This window comes from Elgaria multicarinata, chromosome 8 (assembly GCF_023053635.1).
Source record: "Elgaria multicarinata webbii isolate HBS135686 ecotype San Diego chromosome 8, rElgMul1.1.pri, whole genome shotgun sequence".
Lineage (NCBI taxonomy): Eukaryota > Metazoa > Chordata > Lepidosauria > Squamata > Anguidae > Elgaria > Elgaria multicarinata.
In genome coordinates this window covers 80423081-80442666 of record NC_086178.1, presented here as the reverse complement: position 1 = coordinate 80442666, position 19586 = coordinate 80423081, and the positions used below count along the sequence as shown (strand labels likewise).

General features: G+C 40.1%; 1 protein-coding gene across 5 annotated transcripts in view; it reads right to left on the bottom strand.

Annotated features, from left to right (window-relative positions):
- INPP5A (inositol polyphosphate-5-phosphatase A) overlaps window positions 1-19586 on the bottom strand; it is a 290804-nt gene that overhangs the window by 47838 nt on the left and 223380 nt on the right. For all 5 annotated transcript variants that reach the window (XM_063132848.1, XM_063132845.1, XM_063132849.1 and 2 more), the window contains exons 10-11: window positions 10942-11037; window positions 8918-8992 (exon numbers count right to left, since the gene is read on the bottom strand). In XM_063132848.1, the coding sequence (XP_062988918.1) occupies window positions 8918-8992; window positions 10942-11037 (171 nt within the window). The remainder of the gene's footprint in view (window positions 1-8917; window positions 8993-10941; window positions 11038-19586) is intronic.

Sequence of the window (19586 nt, the reverse complement as noted above, 5' to 3'; positions counted from 1 at the left end):
AATAACTTATGATGGGTTAAATAATCCACGGTGGGTTATTTAACCCACCGTGGGTTATTGTGTCATGTGGTGGGGTTTTTACCCCAAGGTGGATTATTTTGCTGAAATAACCCACGTAAATAACCAATGTGCAGAGTGGGTTATTTAAACCATGGTTGGTTTAAGTGTCATGTAGAGTGCACTGTTGTTTCTTTTCATTGGCTACAAAGTCACTAGGCAAGGGTGGTCAAAGTGGTGGCTGCCACTCCACGGACGTAACTCTACTTTTGGCAGGAAGGGATGATGAAATATGTGTGGGAGGGTGGGGAAGGTGTTAGTCAATGCGACGTGGATTAATAATCCACTCACAGTTGCTTATAACTAACTCACAAAACAACCAACTGTGAGTTGACTCTTAACCCACAGTTGACTATTGTGATGTCTGAACGTGGCCCATAACTTCAAGAGTACCGATCTTCATGATAATCTTCTACTGGTGTCTTATCTTAAACATATTCATTTTTTTGCCTCAGCATTTTGCTAACACCGCAGTCCTAAATACATTCCCCTGGAAATTACTTTCATATAAATGTGTTTAGAATGAGGGCTCCTGGCTACATGAGAAAGAAGCTTTGAAAAAGAATAGAGAACTACTAGTTTTGGAGTGACTGCAGTACATATTACCACGAGGCCAAAAAATTACAAAGAATTAGCTCTTAGGAAAACATAGCCCTGAATAGAAATTGCTCACTGCTTTTATTGAACGAATCATTTGCATGTATTTTAGATTTTTCACAAGCGTGCTAACCATTTCTCCCTCTTTCTTGAGAATTTTTCTTCTGGATTACGATGTAAAAAAGAAGAGATAACAGTGTATGGACAATGATAAAGTAGCCTGTTGATAATAAATATTTGTCAGGTGTTGTCACATCTGCACAAATTCCACTGTTGCTGAAGAGACACCACACTGATAAAAAAGGTGGCTCTGAAGAAAATCAATGGATCTTGAGCTAAAGCAGTTGCTATACACATAAGAAAACATCTCTATCCAACAGCCATACTGCTGTGAAAATTCCCAAGCCTTGCATCGGTATAGCTAAGGAAAATTTAATCTTCCCAAATACTCATCAGGGCACTCCATCCTGCAGACCTGACAGCCCCACTTATAATTAATTATACAATTTCGATGGGAATATCGACTAAACAAAGCTATAAATCATAGAAAAAGTCAATAGGCATGGACACATTCAATCATGTCCCGACCAATGATTACTACTCTTAAAATACAATAATTATTTTCAGGAGCCAGCTTGAATTAAATTTCTGTCAGGCTGGTACAAGGCTGGTGGGTGATGAAGGATGCGATGGATTTTTTGGGTTGAATTTGGCCCAGGGACATTTATCCTTTTAGATAGGTAGTTTGTTTTTAGTGATCATGGTGCTGCGTGTTTAACTAGACCATGAAGATTAGATTATCTCCAATGGCTCATTATATCGTTTATCTTTTTCTTCCATTCTTGATCTGGAAGATTTCCTGCTTCCCAGTGCGTGAATGAAATGGCAACAGATTTTGAAATATAATGTTCTAAAGTGGCCTGCCTGAATATGTGTCTTTACAAGCAAACGTGTGAAGAGGCATGCATGGGAAATTAACCCAACTGATGCTTGAAATGTGTCCAGCATGCCAAGAACTGCCAGAAACAGGAATGATCGTCTTCAGCATTTTTTTTAAAAAAAGTACTGAAATACTGCACAAATATAATTATAATCTTTCAAGTTGTTTTAAAAATAAACAGAAACACATATACTACATCTAAAGGGAGAAGTTGGGTTTTTTTGGTTTATTTATGGGTAATCATATTTCTAGTGAGATAGCACTGCATTAAAAATTATATGCTGAAGTATAGCTTTTACATAATGCCCATGAATTCTCCATTCCCTCCTTGCAGTGGGAATTATCTGTATAAGTAGATAGCCAACCCCAGTTCCTTTTTCATTTTCTCATAGCCAAGACTATAAAACCCAGTCCTATGAGTCCCTAGGCACTCATATTACACTGTCCTAGGATTGTGTACTTGTGCATGTCCTCACATATAATGGGAAGGTTGTGACAACAGGTTACTCAACTTCAAATATGGCTGTCAACTCCTGCTAGGTAGAACAGTCCCCTTCCAATAAGAGCCCTGTGGCAAGGAGCATTTATGAAACAAGTATGGTGCTTCAACTCTCTGCCTGCCCATCCTTCTTCAATGACTGTACATAAACTACACATGTCTGGATAGGAAGATAAGAGACCCAAGTGCTGTAATCTTGAAATGAAAGTCTAAACTTCCTGTCAAAGAGCACTGAAAGAATGGGAGTTTTCTCCAGGCTGGATGTGGGCTGCCCTATCATAAGTACGTAAGAACATAAGAAGTGCCGTGCTGGATCAGACCAAGGGTCCATCTAGTCCAGTACTCTCTTCACACAGTGGCCAATCAGCCATCGGCCAGGGATGAACAAGCAGGACATGGCGCAACAGCACCCTCCCACCCATGTTCCCCAGCAACTGGTGCACACAGGCTTACTAAAGATAGCACACAACCATCAGGGCTAGTAGCTGTTGATAGCCTTCGCCTCCAGTAGACACTGTACATTTGTCCTGTAATGGTTCTACAAAGCATGACATGTTTGGTGGTGAGGAATGGGAACCATTAATGGACTTGATGGAGGACATTTGATTGGAAAGGAGGGAGGAATGTCCTCCTTGTAGTTTTCCATTCATTTCTTCACAGTCATACAGTACATGCTTATTTTGTGAACTACTCTACGGAGCCCTGGTCAATCATAAGCTTCCTGCCACATGTACACCTGGGAGGATCAATGCTAGAAAGAGAAATGACAGGGGTGTGCAACATGTGGCCCTCCACATATTTTGACCTACAAATCCCATCATCTCTCACCATTAGCTATACTAGACAGGGCTGATGGGTGATGTAGGCCAAAGAAATCTGGAGCTATACAAGTTGCCCACCCTTGCACCACCCTTTGATTTAGAGGTCCTTCTTCTAATTGCTGAGGACTGCGGCTCCTGTGTAGCTATCCGATTGTGAAGGAAATAAACTTTTCTCATACCCAGGGGCACTTTCACTACAAATGTTGGGCTGAGCCCTGGCACCAATTAAGCTCTGCATGTAGCTCCCAAATATGATTCTGTGTACAACAGTTATTCATGTTTAACAGGGCATTTCCAATACAATCCATCTAAGAACAAAGCAAGAATGGCATACACATTAAATGCGTAAGGATAAAACAGAATTGCTATGGCATGATAATTTCCACCCTTGATAAAGAAACTGGAAGCAACAAGGAGAATTGCATTCATATGTGATAACAGGTGTTCTTGTCTTCATATTGATAAAAAAAATTCAATAAATGGACATCCCTAGCAATGCTTAATATTCTAAGAAATTAGTTTGTGCACTAAATCTTTATTAGTCAGATTTAGTGCTCCAAACATCAATACTATTTATTTATTTATTTATTTATTACATTTCTATACCGCCCAATAGCCGGAGCTCTCTGGGCGGTTCACAAAAATTAAAAACATTCAAAATATAAAACAACAGTATAAAACCATAATATAAAATACAATATAAAAGCTCAACCAGATAAAAACAGCAGCAATGCAAAATTACAAATTTAAAAAACCAAGTTAGAATTTATTTATAGACTGTTCAAATACTGGGAGAATAAAAAGGTCTTCACCTGGCGTCTGAAAGCATATAATGTAGGTGAAAAGTGAACCTCCTTAGAGAGCTCATTCCACAGCCGGGGTGCCACAGCAGAGAAGGCCCTCCTCCTGGTAGCCAGCTGCCTCACTTCCTTTGGCAGGGGCTCGTGGAGAAGGACCCCTGAGGATGACCTTAGAGTCCGGGCAGGTACATATGGGAGGAGACGTTCCTTCAGATAACCTGGCCCCAAGCCGTTTAGGGCTTTAAATGTTAATACCAGCACTTTGAATTGGGCCCGGACCTGGACTGGCAGCCAATGAAGCTGAAAAAGGACTGGCGTAAAGGACTTGCTCTCGTGATCCGATTCCTTCTCGCGTCTTTATAAATCTTATTCCCGCTCTCCTTCCTTCCTTGCTTCATATTATTAATTTTTCTCTGTCCTCTGGTTCATTTCCTTCTGCTTTTAAACATGCTACAGTCTCTCCCATTCTCAAGAAACCTACTCTTGATAGGCTATCTCTGTCTAACTACCGACCTGTCTCTCTGTTGCCTTTTGTTTCAAAGATCCTGGAGCGTGTGGTCTACTCTCGCTGTCTTGACTTTCTTTCTAGTAACTCTGCTCTGGATCCTTTTCAATCTGGATTCCGTCCTTTGCATTCCACTGAAACAGCCCTTACTAAGATCACCAATGATCTTCTTACTGCCAAGTCTAAAGGCCTTTATTCCGTTCTTATTCTCCTTGATCTAACCGCAGCCTTTGACACGGTTGATCATGATCTTCTCTTAGACTCCCTCCATGACCTTGGACTTTGTGGCTCTGTCTATAACTGGTTTGCCTCCTATCTAATGGGTCGCTCCTTCAGCGTGTTGGCTAATGGCAACTCGTCTTCCTCTTTTCCACTTTCAGTAGGGGTTCCGCAAGGCTCGGTGCTTGGCCCGTTGTTGTTTTCTTTATACATGTTGCCCTTGGGTAAGCTTATTCAATCTCATGGCCTCCAATATCATCTGTATGCCGATGATACACAATTATATCTCTCATCTCCAGAACTTTCTCCTGATGTTCACGATCGTATCTCAGCATGTCTTTCAGATATCTCAGCCTGGCTGCTTCATCGTCGTTTGAAACTTAATATGGCTAAGACTGAATTGCTTGTTTTTCCTCCTAAACCTTCTCCTCACCTCTCATTCTCTCTTACTGTCAATGATGTTACGCTTACTCCGGTCAATGAAGCTCGTAGTCTTGGCTTTATATTTGATTCCTCGCTCTCCTTTAGTCCTCATGTTGAGGCAGTAGCTAAATCCTGTCACTTTTTCCTGTATAATATTGCCAGGATTCGACCATTTCTGTCTGTCTCTTCTGCCAAGACGCTTGTTCATGCACTGGTTATTTCTTGGTTGGACTACTGCAACCTTCTTCTCTCTGGCCTTCCTTCTTCTCACATCAGTCCGTTGGTTTCTGTCCACCACGCTGCCGCTAAGATCATCTTCTTGGCTCGCCGCTCTGACCATGTTACTCCACTTCTGAAATCTCTCCATTGGCTTCCAATTCACTTCGGAATCCAATATAAACTTCTCTTGTTGACCTACAAAGCTTTTCACGGTCTAGCTCCTTCCTATCTCTCCTCTCTCATCTCACACTATTGCCCCGCTCGTGCTCTTCGCTCCTCTGGTGCCATGTTTCTCGCCTGCCCAAGGGTCTCTACTTCCCTTGCTCGGCTTCGTCCATTCTCTTCTGCTGCCCCTTACGCCTGGAACGCTCTCCCAGAACATCTGAGATCTACAAGTTCAATCTCAGCTTTTAAAGCTCAGCTAAAAACTTTTCTTTTCCCTAAAGCTTTTAAAACTTGATGTTACTCGGACTTTAGACTGTTAGTTATACTGTTAGTTTTTCCCTACCCTGTGCCTGTTTACCCTACCCAGTGCCTGTTTGCATTCTCTCCCCCTCCTTATTGCTTTACTATGACTTTATTAGAATGTAAGCCTATGCGGCAGGGTCTTGCTATTTACTGTTTTACTCTGTACAGCACCATGTACATTGATGGTGCTATATAAATAAATAAATAATAATAATAATAGTAATGTGGTTTGTGGCTTACAATGAGGTTTGTGGCTTACAATGAGAACTGCTAATTTGCACCAGCTAAAGTTTGCTGGGGATGCAGTGCGAGACAAGGTCTACAGCATAGATATGCAGATGTGGAACACCTGTATCACTGTTACTTCTATTTTTTATATATATATATATATACACACACACACACACACACCAGACTATGATTCTACTATCCCAAAGTTTAATGAAAAATGCTGCTTTCTTTGAATAACTTATCAAACTGTGAGCAGATGGAAAATGTTTTTCGTTGCTGGCAAAAGTTATATCCAAACTTTCACTCAATTAATAGCTTACCCACACACACAATTTTATTTATTTATTTATTATTTATTTATTTATTACATTTTTATATCGCCCAATAGCCGAAGCTCTCTGGGCGGTTCACAAAACTTTTCTTTCCATGTTACCTTTAATACAATTTCAACTGAGAGCTGAACTGTCAATATTAAAAAATTATGTGGCTTGGCTATCCTGTGTGTGTGTGTGTGTGTGTGTGTGTGTGTGTGTGTGTAGAAGAGAACTAAACATTTTGACCAATTTGTTTTATTATTAACTTCTGTTTTTAAAAAGTGGTTGCAATGAAGAAAAAGATCATGGTTGGTGTGGTGAAGTCCTAATAATTTCAATGGCATTTGAACCTTGGCTAACCATGTACAGCACATGTACATTGATGGTGCTATATAAATAAATAAATAAATAAATAAATAACAACAACAACTATGGGCACAGTCCAGCTAGGGCTGCAATGCTATGTCAATTTACATGGGAGTAAGTCCCTCTGAGTAATCGTATACATCTTTATTCAGATGTAAGCCCCACCAAGTTCAATTGGACATACTCCCAGGTAAGTGTGTATATAGGATTGCAGCCTCAGTACAACACCTTTAGTTTCACTGGTTTCAATGGGAGAGAATTAAGACTGGAGTATATCCAATTGAACTCACTCATTAAAATCAATGAGACTTAAAAATGATGTGGCTGGACAAGACAAAGCCATTAAGCAAAGTTATGTACCTGTCATAGTTAGATCCAATGTACCTGTTTTGTCTGAGTGAAGCCACAGTGACTTCACTCTCCAGGGATGGCTTTAATGAGCCCCTATAGCTCCATACAGAGAGAACATGTCTCAAGATGTTGGAAAATATTGTTTTATTATAAAGCATAAATAATAAATTCATCATGAATAAAGTAATCTTTTCCAGCATCTTTAGATGTCTAGTCTCCTGGGACCTGTGGTGAATGCTTTCCAGTTTGGCTAGTGTAGAAAATTCAGCAACTGCTCTTTTAAAATACTCAGTGGTGACCTCAAAAGTATACAGTTATTTTAAGTGAAGAACTTAACAACGTTAAGTTTGTTTTTAGTGGACCCCAGAATTGTTGTTTTTAAATGGATACTGTTGTTTTATACTGTTTTTATGTTTTTTAAATTTTTGTATACTTTTAATGTTTACTATTTTTAATTGTTGTAAACCGCCCAGAGAGCTTCGGCTGTGGGGCGGTATATAAATGTAATAAAATAAATAAATAAATAAATAAACATGTGTATTTTGTGCTTTAATGTGTGTAGGAAAAAAAATCTGAAGTCACCCGTAATTCCTAGAGGGGCTCACCTGATGCGGACGTTGTGGTCTTTATGGTGCCAAATGAAGAACTTTTTATTTACCAGGCTTTTTAGCCTTTCAGTTTTTTTAAAAAAATGTGTTAGTGCATTTTAGAGCTATGCATTGCTGCTGGCTTTTATCTTGGTTACTACTTTGGTTTTATTCTGTTTTAAACTTGTATTATATTTTACTATGTTATTGTATTCTATGGTTTTAAGCTTTCTATTGTAAACTGCTCAGAGAGCTTCAGATAATGGGTGGTAAAGACATGTAATAAATAAATAAATTCATCACCACCAATTAATTAATTTATAATGATTAGTATTACTATTCTTGCCTTTATTTTAATTCTTTGTATTAAAATGAACATTTACATATTTTGGGGCACTTTCTAATGAAAAACTTTTTAGTATCTTTTTGTATTTTACTTCTTTGCATTGTAGAGTTTTGCATCTGTGTTGCATCTGTAAAGTTGATATAACCATGATGGTTGAAACAACAAATAAACAACTACTACTATTCTTGCCTTCCTCATAAAGAGCCCAGGTTGCCAACAGTTTATATAAAAACAATAGAGCACATGAACACCACTGAAATCAGAATTCTAAAATCACAAAGTACATAATAAAATACAATAAAACCATGAGCTTTATCACACCAGCGTTATACTGTGCAATCACTGCAAATTGTGTGCAAAGGACTCAGAAGTTTTCCACCTTATAATCTGCTTTGATTGTGAAGTACTCCCATGCATCCTGCCTTAATTGTGCAATAAAGCCAAAAGATTCGCCATATTTAACCCCTACATTTTGAGCATATCTTCCAAGCTGCCGCTGGGGCGCAGGAGCAGGATTTTAAAGAAATGCTTACATCTGCATAAGCTTTAAAGATAAAGACACTAAAATTGGCACAGTAATAGATATTAGGAAGAGCTTTAAGCACACCAAATTTGAATTGAATTGGGTCATCTGTTGATTTTTTATGATTTTTTACATTTCCCCCCTTAAACTCACTTCCTGGTATGCAAAGGATCGCTGTTGCCCGGTAGCAAAAACAACAACCATGAAAGCTTAGCGCTACGGGGATAATTCGAGGGAAGCAGGTATGTGGGATGAAGCTTCATAAGCACACACACACGCACAATACCCACCTTCAGATCTTGGGTTAACTGAGGTGTGTGTGTGGCAGGGGAATGACAGCTAGTGTGACTTTGGAAATGATATTGCTCATATAACCTTACCTGTTTAAAACCACTTGGCTTATTTGCCTTTGAATTATATTTTCAATTTTTGTGGTATGAGTTTCCTAACTGGGTTGCTTTTGTAGCCAGAAGACAGGTTACAAACATAAAAATAAAAACAAACCAATAAAATAAGACCATTTTAATTAAATTAAAGTTTGGTAAGAATAAAGAGTATACTAGCATTTTTCAGTCACATTTCTTGGAGCACCAAGTCTCCAAGAGCAGAGCGTTACATCTATAAAATGTAATTTTACAGTTGAAAACTCACCGCGGTGCCATTGTTATCTCTAAAAACGTCTTGATTAAAATAGTCAAAAAGTTTCTTTTCTAATTGTAGCATAACCTGGAAAATAAGAAGCACAGCTTGAAAAACATTAAAAAAACATGGCATAGTTCTATACATTCATTATAAGTGAGTTCTTTCATACAGTATTTCTAAATTTCTGCTCCCCATTTAATCAGGGCTCCTTCTGACTTAAAAATATATATGTATGCACTCTTAAGTGCCTGAGAAGGCCTAATAGAGGATCCTGAGCCCACTAGCAAAAATAAAATAAAAGATCTAATGGTCATGCTGACTTTCTGCACTGAAAGTTCATTCTCACATATGTATCTTGTCAATAACTTTTCTGCCCATCCCACCTTGGTTGAGTCTCTAGCTCATCGAGTTCTTTCTCATGGATTTTGGACTTGCTTCATGAAACCTGATTCCTTTCCGTACTCTTCCCTTCTAACCCTCACTACCATGCAATAATCTTCAGGGAGAAGAGAGAGAAAATATACTGTGAACTTCCATCTACTACCTGGGTCTTTGACTTGTCCAGTCTTAAGGTCTAGTGAAGCAATCATGAGTCACTGCTCATTAACCAATGAGCATGGCTGCTAATGAAATTTGACTATGGCTATATAAAGTCTTGGAGCTTACACAGCTCTTATTCCAGCCCAGCTACAAAAATACCTGTTAGAAAATAAGCCCGTTGTTTGACTTAGATATTGAGGTTAGTGTGGCCATGCTCTTCAGAAAATGAAAATCCTGATTTGTCTGCCTATGCAAGGACCAGTCTCCTGCTTCTACATCCCAAAGAACAGGCAGAGAGAGAATCCCATATCAGTGGGGAATATATAGTCCTGTTCAATTGTTTTCAATCTGTAAACCGCCCAAAGCCCCGGCTATGGGAGCGGTATATAAGTGAAATAAATAAATAAATAAATAAATAAAAATCTGTGTAGTGTCAATGTGTGAAAAGATGAAGTGCTCCAGCCTGCCCTCATGTGTTTCCATCACCCTGTATGTGTGGAAGGCAACAGTCTGAAGAGCTTCCTGTATCTGTGGAGATTCTCCACCCAACCAAGAACCCTGTAAAATCATTCTTAATCGCACCAACAACCTCCAGATAGAGGAGGCTCCCTTCTTCAGACTGTCACCCTCCACAAGTACGGGGGGGAGGGTTGGAGCGCTTCCTCTCCCCACTCATGATCTCTATACAGATTGAGTATGATTGAACAGAGTTTATATGTCATGGCCCTTTATTCATTAGGGGAAGCCCCCTTCCTGATGCATCTGTGAACCTAGAGGCATCTGCTCTGCCATCTCCTTCCTGTGATATGCTTGTACTGAACAGTGTGTTGGTCTTTGTATGTTGCTTCTGATACTTCTTTCTCCCTGCCAACATTCATGGTGCTTCCCAGCCATTCAGGAAGGGCTGGAGGAATAAGGAAGCAGCATGGAAACAAAATTGAGAGGAGGGCTCCATACTTGTTAACACTTGGATATTAGTTTTGCTTTTAGCATATTCACCTAGAAATACGGAAAGAGGCTACTGGGGTGTCTCTTGTGGAAAAGTGCCACATGAGGTTTTACACTGTGGTGTCCTGGTTCTACTCCATTGAGTATCTGCGACTCTCTCCCGCAAACTTGTGACAACTTTGCCACTTGTTACAGTGCAAGTTGTTCCACATGCTCAAAGGGGTAACTGCAGGGAACTTTGCAGACTTCTTGCGGGGTTATTGCTGTGAATCAGTATCAGTATCGTACGCTGAAAACCAAGGACTATTGGGGGAAGTCCAGTTATAGCCCCGCTGCGAATTTGGATCTCATACAGCTCAATGGATTCATGAGTAGATGCATATTTTTGTGAGTATATATTTTGGATTAAGTTGCTTCCTAAGAATCATTGCAATGAAGTCAACAAGTGTTTAGCTCTTTGGAATCTAGAAGGCTAGCAGGGTGGGGGGACGTTCAGCAATGTCTGTGGTCTCTTCAGTGACAAGGATTGCATTTGGTTACATTACCTTTCGGTCATTATCTGATTCACGGAATATTAGCTTGACTACTTCATTAGTGTCAGCAGCCCGGATAGTCTGCATTGTAGCCTTTGCACAAAGTGTCTGTTAAAGAAAAGCACAGAGGGAGGGGTGAAGGGAGCAAAAGTTTAGTTTGCATAAGAATTCCATCTCTTTTGTAAAATGTTACCTGGCCAAAATAATAAACTAAAACACAAATTTATAGATTCCCAACTTCAACTCACTTATAAAGATAAAGAGTGAACTTCATTAGTCCTCTGTACTCCCATACAAAATCAGAAAGCATTTTGGAAAATTCAGGAACGTGTTTATAGATGCCATAAAATTGCTTGTTCCTAAACTCAATTCATTTATTCATTTTTCCTCAAAAATTAAATTAGCAGACCTTTGTAGTCTTTTATATTAGTACTATTATTTCCTAATAAAGCAAGGCATTTTTTTTATCCAGTGCTTTGCTTTGATTGTGAAAAGGGAGGCAGGAAGGACAGGCAGATCCATAATATAGACCCACTATCTCTTTTTTCACTTTTAGCAGAAAATTGAGTCTTTGCTACAGTAGGACGCATGTTTCAAAAGAGGGTACAACTTTCTCATCTCCCCACAAAGGAAATGCATGAATTCCTGAAGGATATAAAAAAAAGAGAAGAGAAATGAGAGTCACTTATGCCTCCCCTGCTGTGCTTCTCTGCTAACATCTGAAGCTGCCTTCAGATTTCGTTTGCCTCTTGACTGGGGAATGTGACATTGGACTTACTTGAGAACTCATTCATTTAACTTAGGGAAGTTTGTTGTGACAAGATTTAATTATCTTTGTTGTGATGATGAGTGCCATATATATATATATATATTCTCCCTAATAATCCTACACAGGAAGCTACCTTATACCAGATCAAACTATCTACCCAGAATTGTCAACTCTGACACTATTTAGGGTCTTAGGCAAAAGTCTTTGCCATCACTTGTTCCCTGATCCTTTTAATTGAGAATGCCAGAGATAGAACCCAGGATCTCCTGCATGAAAAGTATGTGAGTTACAATTCCTTCTCAAAGAGACACCGAATATATTCTACAGAGTTATTCATGCTTACTTGAAGGAAATTGTGAGGAGCACTGCAATTACTTGCCCTTCTGTCTTTAGAATCCATGGCAGAGAAAGAAACAGAAATGGCATGTTCTGAGTTCTAGGCCTGCCTTCCATACCCCTTCTATAGGGGGTACTCAAATCAGGGAGTCGTATATGCTGCTCTAATGGAAATTAAATTAGTTTTAAAACAAGCCATTTCAGCTTTTCAATATTTGATATTGCACAAAAAATACATTTACTTTTTTCTTGGACTTGTGACTTTAAAAAACAACACCTTTTTTGGTTTGCTTTGTTTTACAAAGGAGCAACAAAATAATGCTGCTAAGAAATGGCCGCGCTCTTGGAATAACGACTTGAAAGTTGGGCAGTATTTTAAAGTAGTAATTTCTCAAAAGGACGATGTCCAGTCTATTTTAACATGGGCCAGCCTTTTAAAAATGGCTATTTCTTTCTGCAAATCCTTCAGGGTTATTGGGATGGTCTGATTCAGAACCCAGGAAGTTGCTACAACTAAAAGTATTCCTTGCTGGGCAGGGAAGAGAGGGAAAGGGGTGGCGCTCCAAGTCCTTGGGGGTAGCCACCGCTTTTTATTTTCTTCCATTTAACCCAGGGCTAATCACTTTTTCCACACATCCTCACAATTTGCCTCGGATCCCATTTTGTCTCTTTTGACAAGTAATTAACATTTTGCCATCTGTGTCTGTATGCCGTTACTAGCGAGGTAATCCACCAGCTAGCCATTCCCAAAGTGCGCCTCCCTTCTGATACCGACCATTGAAATTCAAAGCACAAATTAGCTAATCAGGTCAAGCCCCCAAAAAATAGCCCTTTGGACTCATGTGTCACAAATCAGTCTGGTCGCCTTTAAACAGTGCACCAGATTAGAACAAGCACCCGAACAAACCAAAGCGGAAAACCCGCCGCTCTCTAAAGCTGGTTTTCTAAAGCCCTAACAAATCGCTCCATCTTTCACTCATTTAAACCTTCCAAATGAGGGTCAATATGGTCCCCGAGCATCCAAATGCTAATGCGCTTAAGTGCGTTTAAGCAGCTTTCCGGAGTGAATGGGCCGAAGAAGGGCTCGAAAAGACAAGGCAGAGTTACTGTCACTGTCGAAAAGTCATTCTAGCCACCCCCAGAGTGGTCGCAATTCAAGAAATTCATGATTTCTGTCTCTTAAAGGCATCTGCTTGGGAACACCCCCACCCCCAGAAGTTCTTTATATCTCAGAACTTCAGGCCTACTCTGAAAGAAGAAGAAGAATATTAAAAATCTGATAGACCCTTGAGGACCAATAAAGAGAAAGAGCCCCAATACCTTATTGCCTTCCAATTTCACAGAGACAAAACGTTACCTTATTCACAAACAAAAAGTGATTAGGCAAAGGTTCATTTCTTATACAATCTGGAGCATTCCTTTTCCCCACTCCACCTCCTTTCAGTTTCTACAAAGTCGTAGTCACCCAAGCAGAAAACTTTCAGAAACATGTGCGCCTTTTTTTTTTTTAGGCAAGCCAGCTTGCTTATGAAGGGATTTTTTTGTTGGTGTTTAAAAAAAAGGGGGGGGGGAATTAAAATGCTACGAAAACACACTGCCCTTTTCAGTCTTCTACAATCTCTTGAAAAGTGCTTTTTTTTGGGGGGGGGAAGTGGGACAAAAAATCAGAATAAAATGCTGGGGCTTTCTTGTTTAATTGAAGACAATCACCGTTTTCTATAGAAAATTGCCATTTCTGCCTTTGCAAAAAGAAAGAAAAAAAAGGGAAAAGGAAAGGAAAAAAGTTGATGCTACAGTTTTACATAGCATGGGAAAGATAAGAACTGTGTCACAGAATATACAATCTTGATCCCCCAAAATTGAATTGTTATAGAATGTGGCTGGCTATAAACTTTTGGATGCAATAACCCACTTTGTTAGGCATGTGAATTTAAAAATGTTCAGATGCTGAGAAGTTTAGAATGGCATTCTGATCCTAAATCTACTGAGTGCAGTTCCTATTTGAAGTCAATGACAAATCTTCCATTAATTTTAGTGTCTGGGCCTGTACAAACAATCTTGCAGCTCTGGAGTGTTGGGAATTGGATATCCTGCATTCAAATAAACATGGTATCTCCAGTTAAGGAAGTAAGTCGACAGAGAGATATCGGGGGAAGAGGTAGACAAACCTGAGATTTGCTCCTGATCTCACCATACACAGAAGTCATTTGAATAAGCTTGTACTGTACTATATCCACTGCTTTGCTAGAAAATTCTATTTAAATTACTGGGATTTGTTTTCTAAATTACATGGTTAGAACAGTACTGTAAGTGTTACCTCACAAGTAACAAGAGGAATACTCTTAATATTAAGGCGTTGATTTTGTTGTTGTGATTGTTTTTAAAAGCACTCCTCATAGCAAACTGAGACAGTAAGTGTAAACAGGATTGTAACCAAAACCGGGACACTGAAGGAGGTATCAGCATGCTCCGAGAAAGCCTGAGGCTTGCAGAAGTACGAAAAATATTTGAAGAAAAAAGCTAAAGGGGCAAGTCTACCCCAAACCAAACAAAAACAAAAACCAACAATGAGAAATGAGCATGTTCAATAGTCATGCACTGTGGAGTGTCAATTAGAAAAGAAAAAAGGGAAATGGGGGTGGGGGGATGGAATGATGTATTCTGGAGGAGGGCATGGCTGGCTGGCTGAAACAATTAAGAGGAGTAGACTGTAGTGAGAACGCACTGCAATAGCTTGCTGCAGGTCTCAGGCCAATTACATTATATGTACATCCAAGTCACATCACAATTAACAGAACATGAAATGTTTAGGTTAGTTTGGACAATTATATTTTTAAAGTGAACTTAAGAGTTACATTTCACTAAAGTTCATTAGCCTATTTGGTATGGGAGATGTAATAATAATTTTCCAATATCAGGTGAAAGAAACCAACGTACGTCGAATTTCTACCATACAAACAGCAGGTTACGGTACTTTTCAGTTGAATGTTGTGCCGAAAGAAGTGAACTAACTACATGGCAAGAATATATGTGACATTTTCTAAAAAGCTGAGCATTCATGGTCTGGATGGGGGAGTCCTGGGAACTTATGTAAGCTGTTCTGATCAATGTGCATGGAGTTTTACAGAGTACAAGAGGACAGGCCCTTACTCAAAGGGCTCACACAATGCATCATTCAACACAGGGAGATAACAGTATAAGGGGAGAGAATGTTAGCGCAAACAGGGCAAGAATGTGCATTATTTCAGTTACATATACTTAGGCTTAGTAACTATGGTATGGCGGCTTGAGGAGTTTGTGCCAAAGGGTATAGTAAGGAAATATTGTACCAACACTTTCTTTTGGAACCAAATAAGAGGAAATACTTGTCAAACAAACCATTTGATTTTGTTACACTAAATAAGCTTTAGTTATATTTAAATGTACACATTTTATTAATATTTTCATTTTACGATATTACCTCTATATTTTTAAGTTTAATTGCTGTAAGTACCATCCTGTGTACTCAGTATGTTCCAGACATTTCCTTCCCTTTGTTGAACCAGAAACATATTTCTTTTTGCCACTAGCTTGCACATGCTTTTCATACTTGCATTTATGATATTTAATTTTATCTACAAGGATTAAACTTGGAAAGGAAATTAAAAAATATATTTCTCATTCTCTGCACTAAACATGGGTTCTAGGGTTTACTGGGTGTTAACCATATTTGCTGCAGTTGCTACTTCTACTACTATGATCAACTGGGTATATTTACAAACCTAGCTGTTTTAAGACCTGCAAACACCACAAAATAGGCATGTGTGTGTTCAACTGTATTTTGTGGTGTTTGTAGGTCTTGTAAACTTCAAAAATGAATACATGAAGCCTTTCCCCCATATGTTGCTATTCTCTTTCTCTCATTGTTCACCGTCTCTCCAAATCCATTTTTAAATGACATTCCCCAAATCCCTAGTTCTCCTGCTTTTTTATTTAGCCCATGTGATAGTTCATATATAGTGAATCTAAAAACCAATACAAGTGCCTCTGCCTTTCTAACCAATGATTTGTGAGAAGTTCAGAATTAGATAATGTGTGTTTGCTTCACTCTGCCTCATTAGTTAGAACTTAGATGTTCCAAGTAGGAATATTATAAAACCTTCACACAATTTTGTGAAACAGGATCCTCTACTCAAAAGCTGTAATTGCAAGATAACTACAGGTCAATCTGCAGTGTACACTGATGGCAATCTAGTCAATGGCCTGGTTTGCACATAACAGTGTTACATGCATGAGCTCTACCAGGAGATTCCACATTTTTAAAATAAGAGTCCATCCACAGAAACAATGCTATCTACAAATCCTGACTGTACATTTGCCAACAATGGCCTAGTATATTTTCACCCTTAGTGCATTTGTACATCAGCATGGAGCAATGGAAACTGTGTTGTGCCTTGAAACAAAAACCCAAGTTTCAGATCAGCCTTGAAGTCTACTGGGTTCAAGTCTCCAAGTTTAATTTTTCTTCCACGGTCATTACAAGGATAAATCAATAAATGTAAAATCTGTTGAACAGTGAAATTTACTATATAAATTATCACGATAGTTTGACATTTCTCAAGTCCACCTCAAAAGATTTTTCTCTTACCACCCTCCCCCCACAAAAGGACAGACATGATTTGCATACTTGGGATCTCTCTTGATGAGTGAATAAAAGGAAGGTTGATCTATGACACCAGATGCAATTTGATGATACTAATACTAAGTCACCATAAAAGAATATTGTAACAATGACTGAGGTGAATAGCTTTGAGCTAGAGGTAGTATATTTCTCCTACGTTTTGGAATTCACACCCAAAATGTGGTGCTACTTGGGCCACAGCTAGACCTAAGGTTTATCCTGGGATCACCCAGGGTTCGCCCCTGCCTGAGCACTGGATCCCCTGTGTGTCACCTAGATTAACAGGTTTGACCCCTGGACGATCCAGGGATAAACCTTAGGTCTAGCTATGGCCTAGGTCCCAAAAAGTACAGAAAAGGGCAACTAAAATGATTAAGGGGCTGGAGCATCTCCCCTACAAGGGAAGGTTACATCAACTGTGATTGTTTAGCTTGGAAAAAAAGGAGGCTAAGGGGAGACATGAAAGAGGTGTACAAAATTATGCATGGTGTAGAGAATGTGGATAGGGAGACATTTTTCTCCCTCTCTCAAAATACTAGAACCCGGGGTCATCCCATGAAACTGATGGGTGGGAGATCCAGGACAAATAAAAAGAAGTACTTCTTCACACAGCGCATAGTTAAATTATGGAACTCACTACCACAAGATGTAGTGATGGCCACCAATCTGGATGGCTTCAAAAGGGGGTTGGATAAATTCCTGGAGACAAAGACTATCAATGGGTACTAGCCCTGATGGTTGTGTGCTATCTCCAGTATTCGAGGCAGTAAGCCTTTGTGCACCAGTTGCTGGGGAACGTGGGTGGGAGGGTGCTGTTGCACCATGTCCTGCTTGTTCATTGCTGGCTGATGGCTGGTTGGCCACTGTGTGAACAGAGTGCTGCACTAGATGGATCCTTGGTCTTATCCAGCAGGGCACTTATGTTCAGTTTGCCAGTTGTGGTGGAGGAATATTACTTTAGCAGTGGCTTCTCCCCACCCTCCCTCTTTCCTTTTTTAAAATGCCACTTATGAGGGCAACAGCAGCTTTCCTCTCTGCCCTCACCACCCATGTCCCCTCTAGAATTTTAAAGTTTTAGCCACTGGGCAGGAGGTGCTGATGACATTAAAGATGATGACATTAGCAATGATGATATTAGCAAGTGTTTTTTCTTAAGAGAACAAAAGGAGCCAATGTGTTGCAGCCCATCACTATGTTAAATTTACCCACTCCTACATCAACTGGCAAACTAGTTTGGGCTTCCCATCACCTGAGAAAAATGAGCCCCCCTCCCCAGTTCACTACCACTGGATGGGGGTGGCAAGCTGGGGGCTGACGGTCCATTGGAGCTCTACTTTGAACACTCAAAACGCTATATAAAAACTGCATGATAACGATTACATTGGTAAGCAGTGTGCATGCAAGTCATGAGGCTCTGCAGTTTTTTTCTCCCACATCTCAAGCCTGGATACCCCTCAGCGTTGCAACACATTTGACAGATGTACCAGCCGGTGAACTGAATGCTGATTCAGAAGTCTGTCTTGCCTGTCTCCCCATGCTTCAAACAGACTGTCCATCTTCCTCTTTTAGATTTTGCCTTTGTATATCTCTCCATCCACTTTTCTAAAAAAGCACAATAATAATAATAATAATAATAATAATAATAATAATAATAGCAATAACCACCACCACCACCTCTGCTTTATAGAGGTGAGGGGAAGTGCTTAGGAACTTCTCTCCACCTGCCCACCCAGCTGGCCTTTTTATTGTTCTGTTACTGCATTAGTGGCAGCAGAGCAGGTGTCCCTAGGCTTTCCAGAGCCATATTGCCCCTCAAAGGGTCTTTCTTCAGGGCAAGACATTGTAGAAGAGGTGCTCTGTGTTGCTGCTGCTTTGCCCTGACAGTAGCAAATATTGCTTAAAATCACTTTGAACAGCATTTGCCACCATTGCAGCAAAACGACAGAGGGGAAAGTAGCCTCTGTCTGGGGTCACCTCACGCACAATGCCTTGTTCTGAAGAAGGACTCCTTCCTCAGAGTAAGCAATGGATACTCCAGAAAGCCCAACCAGCAGCTGCTTTCTTCCAGCAACAAATGCCACAGAATAAAAAAGATGATAGACATCTAGGACAGGTAGGCAGGCAGGAGCAGGTAGGCCGGAGAGATGTGGAAACAGCTGCAGTGGTAGCAGGCAGTGATGCCAATCTGGTGAAGGGACGGTGGATTGCCTGGTGGCGATGAGAGCCAAATGGCCGGGCAGGCAGCACTCCAGCCCCTCCCTACTGATCCACCACCTGAGTCAGTGGTCTCACCCTGCCTCACGAGAGAGCCAGCCCTGTTTTTCTTCCTCGGATGGCCTCAGCTGGAGGGTGGCTCTCAGCTGGAGAAGTGTCTAGGCATGATGGAGAGTGCCAGACTGCTGCTGCTTCTCCCTCTGGTGGCCTCAGTAATGGCAGATGGAGGGAGGCTTTCAGCTGGAACTGTATCTCGACATGATGGAGGGTTGTTCACCACTGTTGCTTCTCCCTCTGTTGGCCTCAACAATGGAAATTTAATTCTTAACGTTTGTATGCATCCACAACACTCCTTGAAGGTGAGACATAGGTAATGTGTCCAAGGCTACAATGAGCTGAAGGATCTTGCAGACAGTTTAGCAAAAAGACGATCTTTTATCAAAGCTCTCAAATGTAATGTTTTTCCAGGATTACGCTTTGGTTCCCCCACCCCCCGCATGCCTGCATTAACTCTGGATTAATGCCATCTATCCCAGATGACATGCCAAGATGGGTTGCAATTTGGTAGATCCCTGTTCATCTTTTGAATTATTCTGTAGACACAGTTCAGTGACATTCTAGGTACAAAAAGGATAAATGTAATGTATGCACAAGCCTGCAAATTCAGAGATTCCCCCA